The 20745-nt window shown below is 67.8% G+C and overlaps 3 protein-coding genes across 6 annotated transcripts in view; 2 read left to right on the top strand and 1 right to left on the bottom strand.

Moving 5' to 3' along the window:
* The window catches only part of MRFAP1 (Morf4 family associated protein 1), a 240426-nt gene that overhangs the window by 189618 nt on the left and 30063 nt on the right, over positions 1-20745 (top strand). The gene's annotated exons all lie outside the window — the stretch shown is intronic.
* The window catches only part of TADA2B (transcriptional adaptor 2B), a 253837-nt gene that overhangs the window by 84491 nt on the left and 148601 nt on the right, over positions 1-20745 (top strand). The gene's annotated exons all lie outside the window — the stretch shown is intronic.
* Positions 1-20745, bottom strand: part of HTT (huntingtin) — an 83150-nt gene that overhangs the window by 9273 nt on the left and 53132 nt on the right. For all 4 annotated transcript variants that reach the window (XM_060188485.1, XM_060188486.1, XM_060188487.1 and 1 more), the window contains 27 exons: positions 20575-20701; positions 20030-20157; positions 17938-18048; positions 15947-16024; positions 15333-15556; positions 13791-13869; positions 13514-13675; positions 12592-12647; positions 11962-12110; positions 11095-11231; positions 10879-10995; positions 9738-9860; positions 9411-9652; positions 8935-9077; positions 7989-8196; positions 7227-7386; positions 6788-6967; positions 6511-6687; positions 6355-6431; positions 3841-3979; positions 3348-3470; positions 2147-2360; positions 1913-2058; positions 1471-1648; positions 772-864; positions 281-468; positions 76-202 (listed from right to left, as the gene is read on the bottom strand). In XM_060188485.1, the coding sequence (XP_060044468.1) occupies positions 76-202; positions 281-468; positions 772-864; positions 1471-1648; positions 1913-2058; positions 2147-2360; positions 3348-3470; positions 3841-3979; positions 6355-6431; positions 6511-6687; positions 6788-6967; positions 7227-7386; positions 7989-8196; positions 8935-9077; positions 9411-9652; positions 9738-9860; positions 10879-10995; positions 11095-11231; positions 11962-12110; positions 12592-12647; positions 13514-13675; positions 13791-13869; positions 15333-15556; positions 15947-16024; positions 17938-18048; positions 20030-20157; positions 20575-20701 (3886 nt within the window). The remainder of the gene's footprint in view (positions 1-75; positions 203-280; positions 469-771; positions 865-1470; positions 1649-1912; positions 2059-2146; positions 2361-3347; positions 3471-3840; positions 3980-6354; positions 6432-6510; positions 6688-6787; positions 6968-7226; positions 7387-7988; positions 8197-8934; positions 9078-9410; positions 9653-9737; positions 9861-10878; positions 10996-11094; positions 11232-11961; positions 12111-12591; positions 12648-13513; positions 13676-13790; positions 13870-15332; positions 15557-15946; positions 16025-17937; positions 18049-20029; positions 20158-20574; positions 20702-20745) is intronic.

The raw sequence follows: 20745 nt of genomic DNA on the forward strand, positions 1-20745 counted from the left end.
GGGGACACACGGGGGCACCGCCGAGCCCGTGCGGGGAGAGCAGGTGCGGGTGCCCGGCGGGAGGAGGGCCGCTACCCAGTGTGTTGACGCGGTAGATGAACTCCCTGAAGACCTCCTTCTCCTGCAGGAACTCCACGGGGATCTCGGGAAACACGGTGCCGAAATCCCCTCCAGGCTCGGGGGACCACCCGAGCTTCCACACCTGGGGGCGGGAGACAGCGGCGGGTGAGCCCGGCTCCGGGGCCCTGGCACAGCGGGGACGCCCTCCGGGCAGACTCACGAGCGGGGGCACGCGCGTGTAGCTGTTGACCAGCGGCAGGCGGGCCAGGCTGACCACGACGTTCCTGAGCACGGGGGTGAGGAAGGCCGGCGTGCGGCTGTTCCTCCTGTGGCCCAGGGCCAGCACAGACGGCAGGGCCTCCACCATCTCTGCCACCATCCCGCAGGCCGCGGTGACGTACTTGGGTCCTGCGGGAGGGAGCACGGGGGTGCCACCTGATGGCCGAGCACTCACAGGGCCCGGGGCCACGGGGGCTCCGGTGAAGAACTGGCCTGCGGCAGTTCTGGGAGGCCCCGGGCCTGCGGTCCCCCACGCCCTCTACCTGGGCCGCCACGTGGCGCCTGCCCCCGGCGGGCTTCTGACGGGGTGCCCTGCTCCTCCCAGCGGCACCACCCTCGGGGCCCAGAAGGCCCGGGCCTGACCTCCCGTGACGGGTCTCACGACTCTGCGGTGCCTGGGACCCGGGGAACCCAAAGCCGCCACGGACTCACTCAGGGCACTGGAACGTCCCCAGTCTCTGGCTGCCCGCGGAGTGGCCGTCCTCCTCTCGGGGCTGAGCAGCTGGTCCCCAGGCTGCACCAGGACTAGGTGACAGAGAACAGAGGAGAACTTCCGGACCCTCGCTCGCGCGGCCCCGAGCCCGGGAAGCCCCAGCACCCGAGGCAGACGTGGGGCCCGGGGCCGAGCACAGACCCTCTGTCCAGGGACTGGCCGCACGTGGTCAGCTGGGGCAGGGCCCGGCAGCTCCCGGCAGGGCCCCAGCTCAACCCCCAGCGCCACACCCCCACCCCAGCTCAGGAGGGGAAACGAGCGTCTGAAGGCAGGAGCGTCAGGCCGTGTCTCCTCTGCTCTGCATTTCCCAGCTGACCGACAAACGTGGAGACAAAACAACTCAGACGACAGGGCCTGACGGGCCCCGCTTCTAACACCCGTGGCCTTGTGACCCCGCCGAGGACACTGCCGCAGCACTGTGCCGCATCAGCAGTGAGGGGACCGGGCCTGCTGGGTGGGACCTTGCGTTCTCAGCTCCCTGAGAGCTGACAGCCAAGGGAATGACAACCAGATCTGCTTTTCTTTCTTTCTTTCTCTCTCTCTCTTTCTTAACGAAGGCAGAGACTCCAACGTCTGGACAGAGCGCAGGGAGCCCAGGGCGCTGGGCACTCCGTGGGGGCCCGTCCCCGCGGACTCACGGGCCTCCAGGATGAAGCGGACGCAGTGGATGAGGGAGCAGGCCTGGGTGACCATCTCGGCGGCGGACAGCGCGGCCCAGAGGCCGGGCAGCTGCAGGGCCAGGCAGCAGCAGTCCAGGCCGGCCTGCAGGTCCAGGCTCAGGGGCAGCGGTTCCTGCATCAGCCGCCAGCACAGCGCCTGCAGGTGGGGTACAGGCCAAGGGCCCCCGTTCCTGCGCCGCCCTCCCCGCCCGCCACTGCCCGGCTCCCGCTGGCCCCCGCACTTCACCCCTTTGCGAGCAACGGACAAGAGCGAGGAGGGACGCCAAGGCGCTGGCTGCCTGGGCTCAAGCCTGGGTCCCGGTGCCAAGCTCACGCTCACGCTCGCAGGTGAGCTGTGTCCTACCCCACCCGCGCCCCCGGCGACAGGGCAGTGTCCCCCCACCCTCTGGGCGGCCCTCACCTCCAGGGTCGCCACCACAAAGCTGACGGTGCCGGGCTCCTTCTCAGTCGGGAGCTGCAGGTGGCTGGGCAGCTCGGAGAAGGCCAGCAGGTACTGGGCCAGCGCGCGGGCCAGCGTGGTCAGCGCCCGGTACCACGCAGCATCCCCTAAACGGAAGATGTGTGTGGGGTGGCACGGCACAGGGCAGCACGAAAGCCGAACCCTCCCTGGCTGAGGCGGGCCCGCGCCGGTTACCGAACAGGCTGCTCAACTCGCTCGTGTAGGCTGTGGGCTCGGCCGGCAGGAAGGGCTGGAACACCTGGTGGGTGGCGGGGAGCCGGCGCACCATGCCCGCCATGCGCTCCAGCGTCGCCAGGCGCGCCGCCTCGAACAGGGGGCTCTCGCGGCCCCCGGCGATCTCGCGCAGGCCCAGGCTGAGGCAGGGCGCCAGCAGGCTGAGGTTGAACTCCTGGGCAGGGGCGACAAACGCAAGCTGTCAGTCACGGGGAGGACGCGTCCCGAGAGCCCACAGCCTGGTGGGTGGGCCCCGGCAAGAGGAAAGACGACCTGATTGATTTTGAGTGAGACACGGAGAGTGTGGGGGGCAGAGCACCATTTGGCCTGAGAGAGGCCGGAGACCCACGCGTCCTGGGCCCGGCAGCCGCGGAACCCGCTCGAAGCATCTCCCTGGCTGCACGGGACGGCCCGGGACTTGTGAGGACTCGGGTGCCTTTCTGGGCGGTGGGCGGGTGGGGGCGCAGCTCAGCACTCGCGGCTGACAACTCGTAACACCCCATTAGCGGCAGATACAGAAAGTTTGGTTTTGTCTTCAGAAAGCCACAGTGTGACCTATGTTCCTGGCTCCTGGGGACCCAGAGCGCGGGGCTTCTGGGACCACATGCCCGCGCCCCCGCTGCCCCTGGGGGCCGTGCGGAAACCTGGCCCGGGGCACCGGCAGAGTGTGCAACGGCGTCCCCGAGTGGTGCTGGGCTCAGACCCGCGTCTGTCCACGGCCAGGTGTGCAGGCTGTAGGCTAGAAGTCACATGACCCTGTCTCACTGGAATTTCAAAGAAATATCCGGACCCTTTGTGTTTTTAGGGCGCTGAATATAACCGGATAGAAACAGAAAACCAAGTAGTGTCCCAGCGGGCACGCTGGCGCCACACCACACACGCCCCAGGTCTGAGGCTGGAAAGCGCGCATCGTGATGGAGCTGGATCTGTGCGTCTGGTCAACTTCAGGGCCGGTCTCTGGCAGACCGCGGCCTTCACGCAGAGGCGGCTCTCGCGGGCCCGCCCTCTGCCGTGTGGGAACGTGGGGGCCCTGGGCCGGGCAGCTCTCACAGCTGGACCCACAGGGTGTGTACTGAGGGTGGGGGCCCGCTCGTGCAGGGGGCACCGGGATCCCGGCACCGGGCAGAGGCACGGGGGGTGATCTGCCCACCCCCCCACCCACCGGGTGCATCATGAAAGCGCCCATGTCTCCAGCGGGGATCCGCTTCACCAGCTCCGCCCCCTCCAGCAGCGCCAAGTCCGAGCGGGCCCAGCACTGGGATCTGACCAGCCGGATGTACCAGTCCTGTGGGGGGAGAGAGGCGGGGGTCGTGGGGGCCGGCCACCTCCGTCACCTGGGCAGTGTCCCGGGCCTTCAGACCCAGAGCCCACCCCCGCTCAGCACTGCGCCTTCTCCCTGAGGACCGTCACCTGCAGGCCTGGGACAGAGCCTCGGGACGGGTGACTTAGACACACTGCTCGCGCTACAGACACCTGTTTAAAGGGTCCCCGTCCGGTAAGTGGGGTGTCCAGGCCCCGGGCGGCCAGCTCAGAGCTGAGCGGCGGGGTGGCATGTGCCCGGCCTCTGAGGCGGGGCTGAGATGCAGAGGGAAGAAGAGGGGCTAGGCAGGCAGAGTCCTGCTCTCCCGGGGACACGCAGACCTGTGGGGACTCACTTTGTCTGGGTTCACGGTCTCCAGTGCCAGAGGCCCGTCCCCGTCCAGCGGGTGGGAGGTGAGGGGAGGGGTGGGGCCCCGAGACCCTGGGGCGGTGGCCAGTCGCAGCCTGTCCAGCAAGGAGTAGAGACGCTGGTGCCTGGAAGCCAAGCGCACACGGTCAGAGCACGGCGTGGGGGACAGATGGACAGACGGACGGATGGGGACACACGGATAGCCAGGCCCAATGGCCAGGTGCGACGTGGGGCCCTGACTTCAAGCCCTGGGCAGGCCGGCGAAACAAGATGAGAAACCTGGAGCGGTGCTGTGGTGTCTCCCTCCCTCCCTCTCAGCTTCTGCCCTGCTCAGCTCTGGATGGTGGCGGTGTGGGGCCTGAACTGAGGACTTCGCAGCCTCAGGCACGAGCGTCTCTTGGCGTAACCATTATGCTGTCTAGCTCTGCCCTCACCTTCCATATTAAAGAAGGGAAGGGAAGGGAAGGGAAGGGAAGGGAAGGGAAGGGAAGGGAAGGGAAGGGAAGGAAAGCGTCCACCGGGAGTGCGGGAATGCTTAGCTTCAAGTGCCAGCAAATCCCTGGTGGCAAAAACAAACACAAAAGGAATAGAGAGAGCAGAGCAGGGAGAGGAGAGGAGGAGAGGGAGAGGGAGAGGGGAGAGGAGAGCAGAGAGCAGGGAAGGGGAGAGGAGAGCAGAGCAGGGAGAGGAGAGGAAGAGAGGGAGAGGGAGAGGGGAGAGGAGAGCAGAGCAGGGGAGGGAGAGGAGAGCAGAGGAGAGGGAAGGGGTGGGATGGGGAGGGCAGAGCCGAACACAACATGGCAGCGACAGCTTTCTCCCAGGGCTGCTTCACTGAGCGGCCGCCATGCACGCCTGGCCTCTTCCCTCTTTCCCCGCTGTTCTAAATGTCCTCGCACCCACCCGCAGCACTCAGCTCCTCAGCCCTCAGCCCCTCAACCCTCAGCTCCTCAACCCTCAGCTCTCAACCCTCAGCCCCTCAGCTCTCAGCCCCTCAGCTCTCAGCCCTCAGACCCTCAGCTCTCAGTCCCTCAGACCCTCAGCTCTCAGCCCCTTAGCTCTCAGCTCCTCAGCCTCTCAGCCCTCAGCCCCTCAGCTCTCAGCCTCTCAGCCCTCAGACCCTCAGCTCTCAGCCTCTCAGCCCTCAGCCCCTCAGCTCTCAGTCCCTCAGCCCCTCAGCTCTCAGCCTCTCAGCCCTCAGCCCCTCAGCTCTCAGACCCTCAGCTCTCAGCCCCTCAGCTCTCAGCCCCTCAGCTCTTAGCCACTCAGCTCTCAGCCCCTCAGCTCTCAGTCCCTCAGCCCCTCAGCTCTCAGCCTCTCAGCTCTCAGACCCTCAGCTCTCAGCCTCTCAGCTCTCAGCCTCTCAGCTCTCAGACCCTCAGCTCTCAGCCCCTCAGCTCTTAGCCACTCAGCTCTCAGCCCTTCAGCCCTCAGCCCCTCAGCTCTCAGCCCTCAGACCCTCAGCTCTCAGCCCCTCAGCTCTCAACCCCTCAGCTCTCAGCCCCAGTTCTCAGCCTCTCAGCTCTCAGCCCCTCAGCCTCTCAGCCCTCAGCCCCTCAGCTCTCACTCAGCCCATCAGCTCTCAGCCTCTCAGCTCTCAGCCCCTCAGCTCTCAGCCCTCAGACCTTCAGCCCTCAGCCCCTCAGCTCTCAGCCCCTCAGCCCTCAGCTCTCAGCCCTCAGCCCCTCAGCTCTCAGCCCTCAGCCTTCAGTCCTGAGCACACGTCCCGCTCGCCCCCGCCCCGCCCCCAGCTCCACGGCTCTGCCAGTGGAAGCTCGCTCTCAGAATCTCAGAAGCCCCCTCATCTGGCCAGAGGTATTTATAGCCCACCATCTGCACTCGGCTCCGGGCCTGGTGTCAAGGACCGCCCGACCTTCCGCCATCCGCGGGGAGTGACAGCTTCTTCATGCAGACGACACCCTGCCCAGCCCGCTGTCCCTGTCCAGGACCACACCAACACGCCGACCTGCCCTGCGTCTCCTCCCCTTCCCCTTCTCTGTCTCTCTCACACGCACACGCACACACACGCACTCATGCACACATGCACACACACGCACTCATGCACACATGCACACATACACACACACACGCACACGCACACACACGCACTCATGCACACATGCACACACACACGCACACACTCACGCACATGCACACACACTCACACATGCACACACACTCACATGCACACACACACACACTCATGCGCACACGCACACGCGCACACGCACACACACACGAGTGGGTAAAGGCAACTGCCAGCACGGAGGCCTGCCCCTTGCCCAGACTAAGGCTGCAGCCCCCAGCTGGTGACGGAGGCCGCGGCCTAAGGGACGCGGACGGAACTGGGAGGTGGCCAGGAGAGCTCGCTCAGCAGCGGCCCCCGTGGGCGGACGCGGTCCGTGGAGCCTGCACCATCTGGGGCCGCCCGCGGCGCAGCGGGCAAACCGAGGAGCCCACCGGGCCCCTGGCGTCTGTGGCCGGAGCCCCGCGCCCTGTGTACCTCTGTGCCAGCCCGCCGTCCTGCAGGTGCTCCTGGATCCTGCTCAGCTCTTCCCCCGACAACTGTGCCGAGCCGCCCTGGACAGAGGAGACGCGGGGCGGTGATGGACCCTCCCGGCCCCGGCGGGGAAGAGCGAGGGGCCGCGGATGCGGATACCTGCGAGTCGGCGGCCAGCAGCATCTCCACGCGGCGGCAGGCCAGGGCGTCGGCTGTGCGGGCCAGGGCCCGGAAGGGCGTGCACAGGAGCTCGCCCACGCACAGCGTCAGCAGGGCGCCCGACTGGCCGAGGTGGATGCCCTCCAGGCACCACAGCGTCCTCTTCAGCATGGCGGGCTGCCGGTGGGCGGGTGGGCAAAGGGCGTGCCGGTTGGACCCCGCGGGGGTGGGGGTGGGGGACCCGGAACCCGCGGGCGGGAGCGGTGGGGGCACTCACCGTGCAGAGGTGCGGGAGGCGGGCCTGCACGGCCTGCAGGAAGAGGCCGCTGGCGGCCGAGCTGCGGTGCACGGCGCTGAGGAAGTCCTGCACGGGCGGCTCCTGTGCCAGGCCGATCAGGTCCCGGACGTGGTTCACCACCAGCCACGTCAGGTGCTCCGAGTCGTGCAGGTTCTGACACTGGGGCGCAGCGGGACGGGATGCGGCGGCGGCTCAGGGTCCGGCGGGCCACGCGGGGAGATCCCCACGGAGACACCTCGGTCTGCAGACCCGGAGCTGCCCGAGCGCGCGGGGTGGACGCCGCTGCCGGACCCCGGACCCCGGGACGGGACGAACACCCCCGAGAGGCCGTCAGGCCCAGGTCCCGCCTCGGGCGGCAGAGCGGTCAGTGTGGCCACCGGGAGCAGGGGCATCTTGGGGCCCCTCACACCCCACTCACCACGTAGTCACAGAAGAGGATGAGCGCCCCCCTGCGCACGATCTCACGATTGCACACACCCAGGGAGGCAGCCGCGTCCTCGTCCACATCCTCCTCCTCCTCCTCCTCCTCCAACGGCCGCTGGGGGCTCCGAGACTTCGTGCGGGACAAGCCGCGCCTCCTGAAAGGGGTGGCGAGATGACGCCCAGGCCCCAGGAGGGCAGCTCACCCCTGCAGGGAGGGGTGGGGCGGGCGAGCACTGGTCCGGGACGGACAGGCCGCCAGCGCCTGCTCTCACGCACGTGGCCCAGGTAAGCACCGGCCCCAGCACGGGGAGGGGGGGGGGGGAGCCCTCCAGTCTGTCTCAGGAAGTCAGTCCTGACGGGAAGGGCCTGGCAACGTGGCATGGCCGTGTCCCCACAGGGAAGCCTGTCACTGCGCCACAGACACGGGCCGGGCTGCAGGCAGGCAGATGACGGGGACCCCCAGGGGAAAGCAGCAGGGCGGCCTGGGGCTCCGGACTCCCCAACGCCCAGGCTCTCCGCCAGAAGGAACCGCCTGAAGCAGGCATGGCAGGGCGGCAAGGGGCCTCCGCCCCGGGCTGGCAGGGCACCACGGGCGCTCACGGGCCTCCCCGCCTCGACCCTACCAGGGTGGCGGAGCAGAGGCCGCAGGGAGGCTGGCACTAGGAGGGTGCCCAGGAAGGACGTGGCTGTCCCGGCTGGCGGTACCGGGACCGCACCGCGCCCACACGGGGAGGAGGCCGTGCCTGGGGGCACCTACTTGGGCGTCTGCTGCACGGCGGCCCACCAGCGGTAGTCCGTGTGGCTGACTAGCAGCAGGACCTGGCACCACAGCAGCACGAGGGCCGGGTGCGTGGGCACCATGGAGCGCACGCGGGCGTTCAGGCCCTCCAGCCCGTAGAAGCTGCCGTCCCCGTCCCCGGCCGTGAAGAGCCTGGTGGCGGCCGCCGTGACCCTCCGGAACATTCCTGGAAAGGGGTCAGGGCGTGGCAGTGTCCCTCTTCCTAGGGACAGGCAGGAACCCCAAAGAGGGGGTCCCCGGCTCCTTGGAAACGTCCCCTCTGGACGCGGGTGGAGAGATGGCTCAGTGGGCGGAGCAGACCACTGTGCTGAGGCCCCCATGGGAGCCCCACCTCTGCTCAGGCTGGACTCGGAATGGGAAGCCTGGGGGTGAGGTTGCCTGGGACGGAGCAAGGTCCAGGCCTCGCAGGAAGGGCGTCACGGTCACGGGCCGGGAAGCGGGCAGCCACGAGCCCCTGGTGAGGAGCCGGGCGGGAGGCCAGGCCCCAGTCTGAGGGGAGGGCGTGCCACCGGGGCCCCGGGGTCTGAACGAGGCCACCTCTGGGGTTCACGCCCCGTCCCCAGGAAGGGGGAAGTGGGACCATCTGCCGCAGAAGCTCGACTCCCGGGGAGGGGCAGGGGAACGCAGCGCCTCCGCTGACGCCATAAACAGAGGCCTCTGCACACAGGCGCTCCTCCCAACCCGCGTCCTCAGGGCACAGGACACAGCAGCCGCCAAACGGGGAGACCCCGCGACACCCCCGGCCCATGGGGCAAAGCCGCTCTCAGGCGGGACTCCTTGGCCTAGCGCCTCGAAAGGCTAGCGCTCCCCCACACTCCTGGGGCGTGCCCTGCCCTGCCCTGCCCGCACCCCCGCCCTGCCCTGCCCGCACCCCCCGCCCCGCCCGCACCCCCACCCCCCCTACCCGACTTGAAGACGTGGATGAGGCTCATGAGCAGGGTGCCCAGCGCCTGGCAGTGGAAGGTGTGCTGCTGCGGCGTCATGTCCGCGTGCGGCTGCCTGGTCACGAGGTCGTCCAGCAGGACGCCCACCAGCTGGAGCAGGAACCTCGCGGCACGGGAGAGGGCGAGTCAGGCCGGGCGCTGGGTGGCAAGGCCGGCCCGTGGGCGCCGTGGGGCCCGAGGGAGCCCGCAGGGCGGTCTGGGGGGAGGTGGGGCAGGCGACCAGAGCCGCGCAGCTCCCACCACCCGCTCTTTCCAGAGAACTTAGCAGCCGGGGCTGAGTGCCCCACCCCACCCCCCACATTGCTCTCTGGGGCCGTGGACAGCCTTGGGGAGCCGGGAGGAGGGGACTAAGACGCAAGGGACAGGGAGCCACAGGGACGGAGTCCCCGCGGGCGGCCGGGCTGGGTGTCTGCACGGAGGCGGCGGCCGCACCTACCGGGAGAGCGTTTCCTCGGGCGGGCTCTTGGCGCGCTGCCCCTCGCTGGGCTCCGGGAGTGGCACTCGGCTGTCCCCATCCCTCAGCCGCAGCCTGCTTATGTTCGGGCAGGAGACCAGGTGGGGGGACAGGGAGAGCTCCTGGATCCGGGAAAGGACAATGTCTTCCGTGGACTGGGAGATGAGGACACGCAGAATGGCCAGGATGCCCGAGACCCACAGCTGCACCGTGCTCGTGGACGCCTGGGAGAAGACGGCACGTGGGGTTGCCCAGGCCGCCCCTCCCGCCCGCCCGCCCGCCCGGCCCCGCGGCTGGTCCAGGGCTCACCATGGAGTCCGGCGTGGCGAACATGCTGCGCAGAAGCATGTCCACGGGGCGCAGCGAGGATGGGGCCAGCACCTCAAACAGGGTGTTGAGCACGCCGAGGGCTTCGTGGGAGTCGATGTGCATCTGGGGTGGGCCCGCAGCTCCATCACCCCTGAGCCCGCCTCCCGTCCCCCTGCCCCCCCCCCCGACTCTGGGGATGTGCTACCATCTTCCCTTTCCTTCTGGGAGGGTCTGTGAGACCTCAGGCAGTAGAGATCAACCCACTGATCTTTACAAGAAACGCCTGGAGTGGGCAGAGGCAGCGGGGCTCAGTCCCCCCACACTGTCCATTGGGGGCCGGGCGGGGCAGCGGGGCTCAGTCCCCCACACTGTCCATTGGGGGCCGGGCGGGGCAGCGGGGCTCAGTCCCCCCAAAGTCCATTGGGGGCCGGGCGGGGCAGCGGGGCTCAGTCCCCCACACTGTCCATTGGGGGCCGGGCGGGGTAGCAGGGCTCAGTCCCCCCACACTGTCCACTGGGGGCCGGGCGGGGGCAGCGGGGCTCAGTCCCCCACACTGTCCATTGGGGGCCGGGCGGGGGCAGCGGGCTCAGTCCCCCCCACACTGTCCATTGGGGGCCGGGCGGGGCAGCGGGCTCAGCCCCCCCCAACACTGTCCATTGGGGGCTGGGCGGGGCAGCGGGGCTCAGTCCCCCCACACTGTCCATTGGGGGCCGGGCGGGGGCAGCGGGCTCAGTCCCCCCACACTGTCCATTGGGGGCCGGGCGGGGCAGCGGGGCTCAGTCCCCCCACACTGTCCATTGGGGGCCGGGCGGGGGCAGCGGGCTCAGTCCCCCCCACACTGTCCATTGGGGGCCGGGCGGGGCAGCGGGGCTCAGTCCCCCCACACTGTCCATTGGGGGCCGGGCGGGGGCAGCGGGCTCAGTCCCCCCCACACTGTCCATTGGGGGCCGGGCGGGGCAGCGGGCTCAGTCCCCCCCACACTGTCCATTGGGGGCCGGGCGGGGCAGCGGGCTCAGTCCCCCCCACACACGGCCCAGGCGTCAGGGCTTCTCCCACACACACGGCGCAGGCGTCAGGGCTCAGTCCCCCCCACACTGCCCAGGCGTCAGGCCTCTCCCCCGTGCACGCGCACACGGCGCACCTGCTGCTTGGCCAGCGCGGGCAGCACAGCGTCGGCGACCTGCCGCGACAGCCGCTTCCACCCGTCCTCGCTCTCTCTGTGGCGCCGCCGCAGCACCAGGACGAGCATCTCCACCACCTGCGGGTCGCCGCGGCGGGTCACCGGGAGGGCCGTGACGCCGCCCCCCCAGCGGCCCCGCCCTTCTCCCGGGCCCCCGCCGGGCGGGGCCTCCCTCACCTGGTGGTGCCGGATGAGCCGCAGCAGCATGGACACCACCACCTCCTTCTGGGTCTCCAGCTCCTTCCCGGCGTCAGCCTTGTTGGCCCCCCTCAGGACGAAGAGGTCGTGCACGACGGGCCGCAGGGCCGGGATGGCTGCGGGCGCGGGGGGGTGGGGGGTCAGGGGCTGAGCGTCTGAGAAACGGGCCGCTGGCTCTCCAGGAGGAGGCCACGGGTGGCCCTGCTCAGCCCCGGGCTTTGCCAAGGTCTGGGGGCGCACCCCCAAGGTGCGACGCTACGGCCATTCAGGAAACAGGGTGGGGTGCGGCAGGGGCACCTGGGTGAGCGCAGGCGTTACCAAGCCCAAGACCTGGGTTTCAACCCCGCACAGTCTCCACCAGCGGTGGAGCAGGGCTGCAGGTGTCTCTCTGTCTCCCTCCCTCTATGTCTCCACCGCCGCTCTCAATGTCTCTCTGTCCCGTCAAATGAATTAAGAAAGGAAAAACTGGCCGCCGGGACTGGTGGGCTTGCAGCGTGGGCCGAGCCCCAGGAATAAACCTGGTGGCGACTTATAGAAGATGCTGAGAGGTCGCCGAAGCCCCAAGTCTCAGGGCTCCCCTCGCACCCCCTCACTCAAGCCTCAGGGCGCATCTGGGCAGCTGCCTTTGCTGTACCCCACTGGCCAAGACCCTAGGTGAGAGAAGGTCCCGAGGTCAGGCCCCGGAGTGACACCACGCCCCGCCTGCAGCTGGGGGTCCACACAGAGACAGGGACACGCCTGCACTTCGGCCTGTCCGCCCCACAGGCTCGCCGAGTGTCCCGCCGTCTCTGCGCGCACACACGCAGCTCGCGCTCAGGCGCGGCCCGGGGGCTGCAGTAGCAGTACCGTGGGTCACGGCCTTGCGCCCGCTGGCCATGATGCCGTCACACAGCTGAATGATCTTGGGGATGCCGATGATCTGCTTCGAGTGGTAGCGCTCGTACGAAAGCAGCACCAGGAAGAAAAAGATGTTCGGGATAATGGCCTCCGACTCCCTAGAAACAGAAGCGTCCGTTTCCGTGTCCTCTGCAAACCCAGGTGCAGTCAGTGCCCGCTGTGATCGGGAGCGGGCGGCAATGGAGGCCCTGGGCCTCAGCCTCTCGCTTCTCCTGCGGCCCCGACCTTCAGTGTAGAAAAGGCCACGGGGCTCTCGCTCGGAGGGATCACGGCCTGGGCCACGGGCTCTCGCTCGGAGGGATTATGGTCTGGGCCACGGGACTCTCGCTCGGAAGGAGCACGGCCTGGGCCATGGGACTCTCGCTCGGAGGGATTATGGTCTGGGCCACGGGGCTCTCGCTCGGAGGGAGCACAGGGTCCGGACCCCCGGCGTTCCTAGAACACTCTCCGCCCACACCGTTTCCCCAGCTGCTTCCTAAATGCGCCCAGGCCCAGAGACTGCGAGCGTCCCTGACGTCAGTGCCGCTTCGAGGCCCATGTTAAAGACAGACGCGCATCCCAGGGGGAGGCCTCCGTTACCTGAGCTGGCCCACTTCAATGTACTCGAACTGCTTCAGCACAAAGCCGATGAACACCTGCAGGGCGGACACGAGGGTCACGGCGCGAACGCCAATGCGCATTCTGGCCGCGCTGCGTCCTCACTGTGCCTGCTAGGACTCCCTGCTCCAGACACAGACAGACACACACAGACACCACGGTGGTGCTGTGCCGCATGCCGCGCCGTGGGGAGGGGCAAGTCCAGTGCGTGCCCCTGTTTGCACAGCTGCTGTTTCCGCTTTCGTTCTGTCACTGGGGTCACTGCTGGGCCTGCACCGACCCCGCCATTGCCAGCAGCCGCCCTCCCCTCCTTTCCGGGACAGAGGGGACTTAAGAGAGGAGACACCTGCGGCCCTGCTCCACTGCCCGTGAGGCCTCCCCAGGTGGGCACCGGGGGCTTGGACCAGGACTCTCGCTCCAGGTGCCACGTGCCCTGCCTGGGTCCTTTCCAACGCATCTTTTGGTTTTATAAGGAACAGCAGCAGGGGCTGGAGGGGCAGAGCTGCAGTGTCCTGCTCAGCTTGGCACCTGCTGAGGCTGGGAACTGGCGCTGGGGCTCTGGGGCCTCGCAGGCGAGTCTGGCTTGCTCCCGCCGTGCTACCTCCCCAGCCCGGTGCCACGTTTTCTTAGAGGGGAGTTCCCTTTAGACGACGGCTTGGAAATCCATGACTGATCAGCTGTTTAGACCGAGTCTGGACTCTGTAGAGATGGGCCCTGCAGACAGCCCACCTTACTTTCGTCTTATGATCGAATGCAGACCGACGATATTGGGCAGGGGCATCAGGGCAAGCCTGTGAAGGCTGGTCCCCAGTACGGTGGCCTGCAAGGACCGGGGCCTAAGGCAGCCTCCACCGGCGCCGGACAGCGGGGTCACGGGCCGCGGCCGGGCCGTGCGGGTGCAGACCTGGTCGGAGTCCAGGAGACAGTAGTTGACCCGCAGCTGCACCAGCTGGGCCAGCAGATCCAAGACCTGCTTCTGCAGCCGCACCGACGTGGTGGTGGTGTACTGCTTCAAGGCCTTGATGACCAGGGGCTCAAACAAGCGGATGTGGCTGTGGATAGCATTCTGCGAGAGACAGAGGGAGGGAGGGAGGGAGGGAGGGGGGAGCACAGCTAGAAGGGGGTCTCACACAAAGTCCCAGGAGCCACCCAGGGGTCTCGGCACCCGAGGCCCCACTGACCTTGTCCGCACGGTTCTTGGTGGCGCTGGTGAGGTTTGGCTTCAGCTGGGCGGACACCCTCTGGAGCACGTCGAACCACCTAGCAGACAGAACCGCAGGTGAGTATGGGAGCCCTGCAAGCCCTCGCTCACTCGGAGGGGCTCAGGCTTGGCCAGGACAGAGCGAGGCAGCCACGTGTCAGGAAGCGCGTCCGCACACGTGAGGCAGCCGCGTGTCGGGAAGCACGTCCACACACAGCGTGTGTGGGGTCGTGCCGCCCCCACCGTGGGGCAAGGCCCCGCCGGGAAGTGCCACGGGTTGGACCTGCAGGCTGCAGGGCAGCTTCCTCCACCAAGGGGAGTAGGACAAGCTGCCCAGCCTCTGCGGTGAGGACGTGATGGTCATTTGAAAGATTTAGCGATTTAGAAGGTGCCCCTTGATTTTCCTAGGGGAAAAAAAACCTTTTCTAAATACTGTTTTTTAAAGTATTTGCTTATTTATTTTCCCTTTTGTTGCCCTGGTTTTATTGTTGTAGTTGTTGTTATTGACATCGTCATTGTTGGATAGGACAGAGAGAAATGGAGAGAGGTGGGGAAGACAGAGAGGGGGAGAGACAGACAGACACCTGCAGACCTGCTTCACCACCTGTGATGCGACTCCCCTGCAGGTGGGGAGCCGGGGGCTCGAACCGGGATCCTTAAGCCGGTCCCTGCGCGTCACACCATGTGCGCTTAACCCGCTGCGCTACCGCCCGACTCCCTTAGTTGCTCTGTTTTATTTATTTATTTATTTAATATTTATTTTATTTATTTATTCCCTTTGTTGCCCTTGCTGTTTTATTGTTGTTGTTATTGATGTCGTCGTTGTTGGAGAGGACAGAGACATGGAGAGAGGAGGGGAAGACAGAGAGGGGGAGAGAAAGACAGACACCTGCAGACCTGCTTCACTGCCTGGGAAGCGACTCCCCTGCAGGTGGGGAGCCGGGGTTCGAATCAGGATCCTTACGCCAGTCCTTGCGCTTTGCGCCACCTGCACTTAACCCGCTGCGCTGCCGCCCGACTCCCAGCTGCTCTGTTTTAAAAAGCACACGTGCCGGCTGATTTGCCGCTAGGGGTCAGTTATCAGCCAGAGGGAGCTACAGAGAAAGCAGGAGACAGCAAAGCACAGCTGCCGCGCACATAGGGTGCCATGTGAAGCCAGGGGCTCGAACCCTGGGCTGAGGGATTCTGTGGTGGGCTGGCCCTGGCGCCTTGCCAGCCAAGGATGACGGAGGCTGACTCAGGTGCTGTCAGCGCTCTGCCTCGGGATCGCAGCCGGGTGGCCGCACCCTCCGTGAGCGGAAGAGGGGATTCTGCTTCCTGCCGGGGAAAGCTCCTTCCTCTTCCCCCGGGCCCGGCGACCTAAAGCCGCAGCACCGTGCGCCGGGCGGGCAGAGAGCCGTCAGCGCGAGCCAGAGTCTCTTGGACACAAAGCGGAGCTGTGCGGGCTCCTCGCCGCCTCCAGGCCGTGCAGGTGAATGCCGGCGCTCTAGCGCCCTGCGCCCCAGCCCCCCACGACGCTCACCCAGAGGGGTCCTGGTCCTGCTCGGCCTGCACCATGTTCCTCAGGCTGGCGTCGGCCAGCGCCTGCGTGAAGTGGGTGTAGGGAGCCATGAAGCAGCAGTGGTACAGGCCCGGCCTCACACTCGACGAGCCGAGGCGCTGGGCCCGGCCCTGACACTTGCTGGGCTTGGCCGAGAAGCTGTGGGACTGGGAGGCCAGGTTTGTCCCAAAGAGAGTCTTCAGCAGCTGCAGGGAGAGGGAGAGGGGGGCATCAGCGGCGACCTGACCACAGCAAGGCCCCTAAGGATCTCCTGCTGCAGACAGAGGGCATGTGGGGGCCCCTAAGGGTCTCCTGCTGCAGACAGAGGGCATGTGGGGACCCCTAAGGGTCTCCTGCTTCAGACAGAGGGCATGTGGGGGCCCCTAAGGGTCTCCTGCTGCAGACAGAGGGCATGTGGGGGCCCCTAAGGGTCTCCTGCTGCAGACAGAGGGCATGTGGGGGCCCCTAAGGGATGAGGAGGGGACGAGGACCCCCTGGGCCTGGTAGTGTGGGGAGCAGAGGCGCAGGTGGCCCCGCCGAGCACCCCAGCCCCCAGTCCGGAACGAGGCCTGAAGATGGGACGGATGCTGCCGCACCTGCTGGACACACACAGTGGCCATCGTGGGCTCCCGCTGGAAGCAGGTCTTCAGGTAACCGAGGATCTCCTCCACGCACTGCAGGGGCAATGGGAACGAGAGGCGGTCGGCGGCTGCCGTGTCTGAAGAAGACTGGCAGAGAACAAGGACGGGGGCCACGGGCAGCCCGCGAGGGAGAGCAGCAAGCTCAGAGATCTCCGGGCCACTCCCGCCCCACTCAGCCCTGCCCAGCACAGGCTCAGAGATCTCCGGGCCCACTCCCGCCCCACTCAGCCCCTGCCCAGCACAGGCTCAGAGATCTCCGGGCCACTCCCGCCCCACTCAGCCCTGCCCAGCACAGGCTCAGAGATCTCCGGGCCCACTCCGGGCCCACTCCCGCCCCACTCAGCCCTGCCCAGCACAGGCTCAGAGATCTCCGGGCCCACTCCCGCCCCACTCAGCCCTGCCCAGCACAGGCTCAGAGATCTCCGGGCCACTCCCGCCCCACTCAGCCCTGCCCAGCACAGGCTCAGAGATCTCCGGGCCCACTCCGGGCCCACTCCCGCCCCACTCAGCCCTGCCCAGCACAGGCTCAGAGATCTCCGGGCCCACTCCTGGCCTACTCAGCCCTGCCCAGCACAGGCTCAGAGATCTCCGGGCCCACTCCCGCCCCACTCAGCCCTGCCCAGCACAAGCTCAGAGATCTCCGGGCCCACTCCCGCCCCACTCAGCCCCTGCCCAGCACAAGCTCAGAGATCTCCGGGCCCACTCCCGCCCCACTCAGCCCTGCCCAGCACAGGCTCAGAGATCTCCGGGGCCACTCCCGCCCCACTCAGCCCCTGCCCAGCACAGGCTCAGAGATATCCGGGGCCACTCCTGGCCCCACTCAGCCCCTGCCCAGCACAAGCTCAGAGATATCCGGGCCCACTCCTGGCCCCACTCAGCCCCTGCCCAGCACAAGCTCAGAGATATCCGGGGCCACTCCCGCCCCACTCAGCCCCTGCCCAGCACAAGCTCAGAGATCTCCGGGGCCACTCCTGGCCTACTCAGCCCCTGCCCAGCACAGGCTCAGAGATCTCCGGGCCCACCCCCGCCCCACTCAGCCCTGCCCAGCACAGGCTCAGAGATCTCCGGGGCCTCTCCCGCCCCACTCAGCCCCTGCCCAGCACAGGCTCAGAGATCTCCGGGCCCACTCCTGGCCCCACTCAGCCCCTGCCCAGCACAAGCTCAGAGATCTCCGGGCCCACTCCTGGCTCCACTCAGCCCCTGCCCAGCACAGGCTCAGAGATCTCCAGGCCCACTCCCGGCCCACTCAGCCCCTGCCCGCCAGCACCAGACACTGGGTCCGTTCTGTGGTAGGAACTCGGGTCAGTAAGCCCCACACCCAGGACTGACACCACAGGCGGCGTCTCAGGCCACCTGTACAGGGCCGGCCGGCAGTGCCTCATGCTCAGCAGACACTGTGGCACCCGGTGTCGGGGAGAACCAGACTCCTGTCAAAGGCTCCAGGGCCACGGCCTGAGCCCAGACGCCCTCCCATGGCAATGCTGGCACCACTGTCAGGTTCTACCCGCTCACTGCAGGCAGCTCCAAGCACCAGTGGGGGGTGGATGGATGGATGGATGGATGGACAGATGGCCAGAGCCTTTCACGGCCCGACCTGGCAGCAGAACAGGCCCTCTTCACAAGCACGCGTGGGGCAGTGCGCCCAGAGCTGTGAAGGGCCCTGGGAGCAGGCAGGGAGAGCGACCAGCCGCGTCTGAGAGCGTCCAGGGCAATGTCTCCCTTTACAGCAGGACACTGGCCACCAGGCGCGAGAGCCCACAGCTGCCCGGCTCACCCCCCCAGTCCAGCCTGTGGCACAGGAGGGACAGGGGACAGGATCCAGTTTCCCGGCCCCAAAGCCATGACCAGCACGGGCAGGGACCCCTGAGGAGAATCTCCCAGCTGCAGTGCGCGTGCTGGGGTGGCGCCCAGGGTCCCGTCCGGCCAGGACTGGCCGAGCCACACACCTTCCCGATGTCCTGCAGGGTGGCCAGCTCCAGGAGCTGCGAGAGCACATCCAGGGCAGAGCGCAGAAAGCCCCCAAACTTCTCTGAGCTGTTCTGAAGGTCCAGGGTGACCTGGGTGGGGGACAGCAGGTGAGACCCACGCGAGGACACCGCCTCTGGGGAGCACACGCGGTGCACCCCACACCAGGGAGACTCCAGACGGCTGGGGCTGGGGAGACAGCACAGCAGTCGTGCACGAGACCCTCATACGGGAGGCTCCAAGGCCCCAGGTCCAAGCCCCGGAAGCACCGTAAGTCAGGGCTCGGCAGGACTCTGGTCAGAGCTAAATGGAAACTAAAGGCGCCTTTCTTCGCCTTGTGGCGCACGCGGACACCTCTGAAAGAAGTCACCACGGCGGCTGCTGGAACCAGGGGGTCTGGACGGCCACGGTGGCCGGGCCGTAGCACCTGAGAACAGACACGTAGCCGGCTGCCGGGAACGCTAACGAGTTCAGACCAGCCTTCTGCTCTAAAGAGAGGAAGCCAGTACACTAGGCTTCAGAAGCCCTCAGTTAGGATCTAATGAGTCCTGTGTGAATCAGGCAGGCCGCAAGCTCCCCACTTCAGACTGACAGACTGGGCCTGAGAACAGACGTGTGGGGAGGGCCGGCTCTGAACAGCAGGCATCAAGTCAGGGAAGACGCCGGGGGAGGAGGGGGAGGAGGGGGAGGAGGGGAGAGAGAGGGGGGAAGAGGAAGAGGGGAGAGAGAGGCGGGGGGGAGAGAGAGGGAGAGGGGAGAGAGGCGGAGGGGGAGAGAGAGGCGGGGGGGAGAGAGAGAGGGAGAGGGGAGAGAGAGAGGTGGAGGGGGAGAGGCGGGGGGGAGAGAGGCAGGGGGGGAGAGAGGCGGGGGGGAGAGAGAGGGAGAGGGGAGAGAGAGAGGCGGAGGGGGAGAGAGAGGCGGGGGGGAGAGAGAGAGGGAGAGGGGAGAGAGAGAGGCGGAGGGGGAGAGAGAGGCGGGGGGGAGAGGCAGGGGGGGAGAGAGGCGGGGGGAGAGAGAGAGGGAGAGGGGAGAGAGAGAGGCGGAGGGGGAGAGAGAGGCGGGGGGGGAGAGAGAGAGGGAGAGGGGAGAGGCGGAGGGGGAGAGAGAGGCGGGGGGGAGAGGCAGGGGGGGAGAGAGGCGGGGGGAGAGAGAGAGGGAGAGGGGAGAGAGGCGGAGGGGGAGAGAGAGGCGGGGGGGAGAGAGAGAGGGAGAGGGGAGAGAGAGAGGTGGAGGGGGAGAGGCGGGGGGGAGAGAGGCAGGGGGGGAGAGAGGCGGGGGGAGAGAGAGAGGGAGAGGGGAGAGAGAGAGGCGGAGGGGGAGAGAGAGGCGGGGGGGAGAGAGAGAGGGAGAGGGGAGAGAGAGGCGGAGGGGGAGAGAGAGGCGGGGGGGAGAGGCGGGGGGGAGAGAGGCGGGGGGAGAGAGAGAGGGAGAGGGGAGAGAGGCGGAGGGGGAGAGAGAGGCGGGGGGGGAGAGAGAGGGAGAGGGGAGAGGCGGAGGGGGAGAGAGAGGCGGGGGGGAGAGGCAGGGGGGGAGAGAGGCGGGGGGAGAGAGAGAGGCGGGGGGGAGAGAGAGAGGGAGAGGGAAGAGAGAGAGAGGGAGGGGGAGAGGCAGGGGGAGAGAGAGGCGGAAGGTGGGGAGAGAGGCAGGGGGAGAGAGAGAGGGAGAGGGGAGAGAGAGGCGGAAGAGAGGGAGAGGGGGAGAGAGAGAGAGACGGAGAAGAGAGTGCTTTCGGGTGATGGGAGAGGAGCAGCGAGCAGCGGAGGCTGACGGGACAGAAGTGTGTGTGGGGTCTGGACACATCTGGACACGGGAGCATCCTTGGGAAAGCCAGTCACCGCAGCACCCAGACCCCAAGGGGTCTCCAGCAGAAGCAACACTCTGTGGAGAAGCTCCCCAAAGCAGCGTTCGGGGAGGCCGCCTGCGCCGACCCAGAGGCCGAGGCGACGCCAGTGCGCGCGCCTGCCAGGTCCACACTCGGGCAGCGGCCAGAGCCCGGCCCACTCACACGCTCATGGGGCCCGAGCTGCCCGTGGCAGGAGGCACAAGTCCGCGGCGCCTGGGGAGCCCGCGCACCTTGTAGTTGGCGTGGGTGGCCTTGAGCACGTCGTGCAGCTTGAGGTAGGCGGGGAGGTGGCAGAAACTCCCCAGCGCGGAGGACTTGTTGGCTGCGGCCGGCCCCGAGGCGTCAGGCTGCCGGGAGGCTTTAGGGACACACACGGGACGCTCTCAGGTCGGGGCGAAGACCCGTCAGGCGCGACAGCAGCGGGGACCCTGCGCCTGGAGCCTTCTGACCGTGACGCCGGCCGGCGCTTCCAGGAGCCCCACTCAGTGGACAGACCTCGGCTAATCGGCGCGGCCAGCGGCCACGGGAGGAGGGACCGCGGGGACCCCCAGCGTGAGGTCGCCCCCCTCGGCCTCCTGCTCGACCCCTTCAGACCTCCCCACCGCAAAGCTCCCCAACCCCCACCAGCATCAGCCCCTCGACCCCGGCGTCCTCAGCCCCAAGAGGGAGGCGCCCGGCAGAGGACCCAGGCGGACCCGCAGACCTCCCCCACCTGCCTGGGCCCGGAGCCGCCTCGCCTGGGGAGCAGCCTCGCCCGCGTGCCCCAGCCACCTACCCGGACTGGCTTCGCCGCCCTTCTTGGGACTCGGCGGCACGGCCGGCTGCTCCCCTGGCTCCTTCTCCTTCCCCTTCCGTCGGATCGGGCTCAGCGAGGGGGGGTTTGTCAGAGACGGCAAGGCTGCCTGGGGCAGACAAGGCCGTGAGGGAGGCGCAGCTCCCCCAGTCG

The sequence above is a fragment of the Erinaceus europaeus genome, chromosome 3 (genome assembly GCF_950295315.1).
Source record: "Erinaceus europaeus chromosome 3, mEriEur2.1, whole genome shotgun sequence".
Lineage (NCBI taxonomy): Eukaryota > Metazoa > Chordata > Mammalia > Eulipotyphla > Erinaceidae > Erinaceus > Erinaceus europaeus.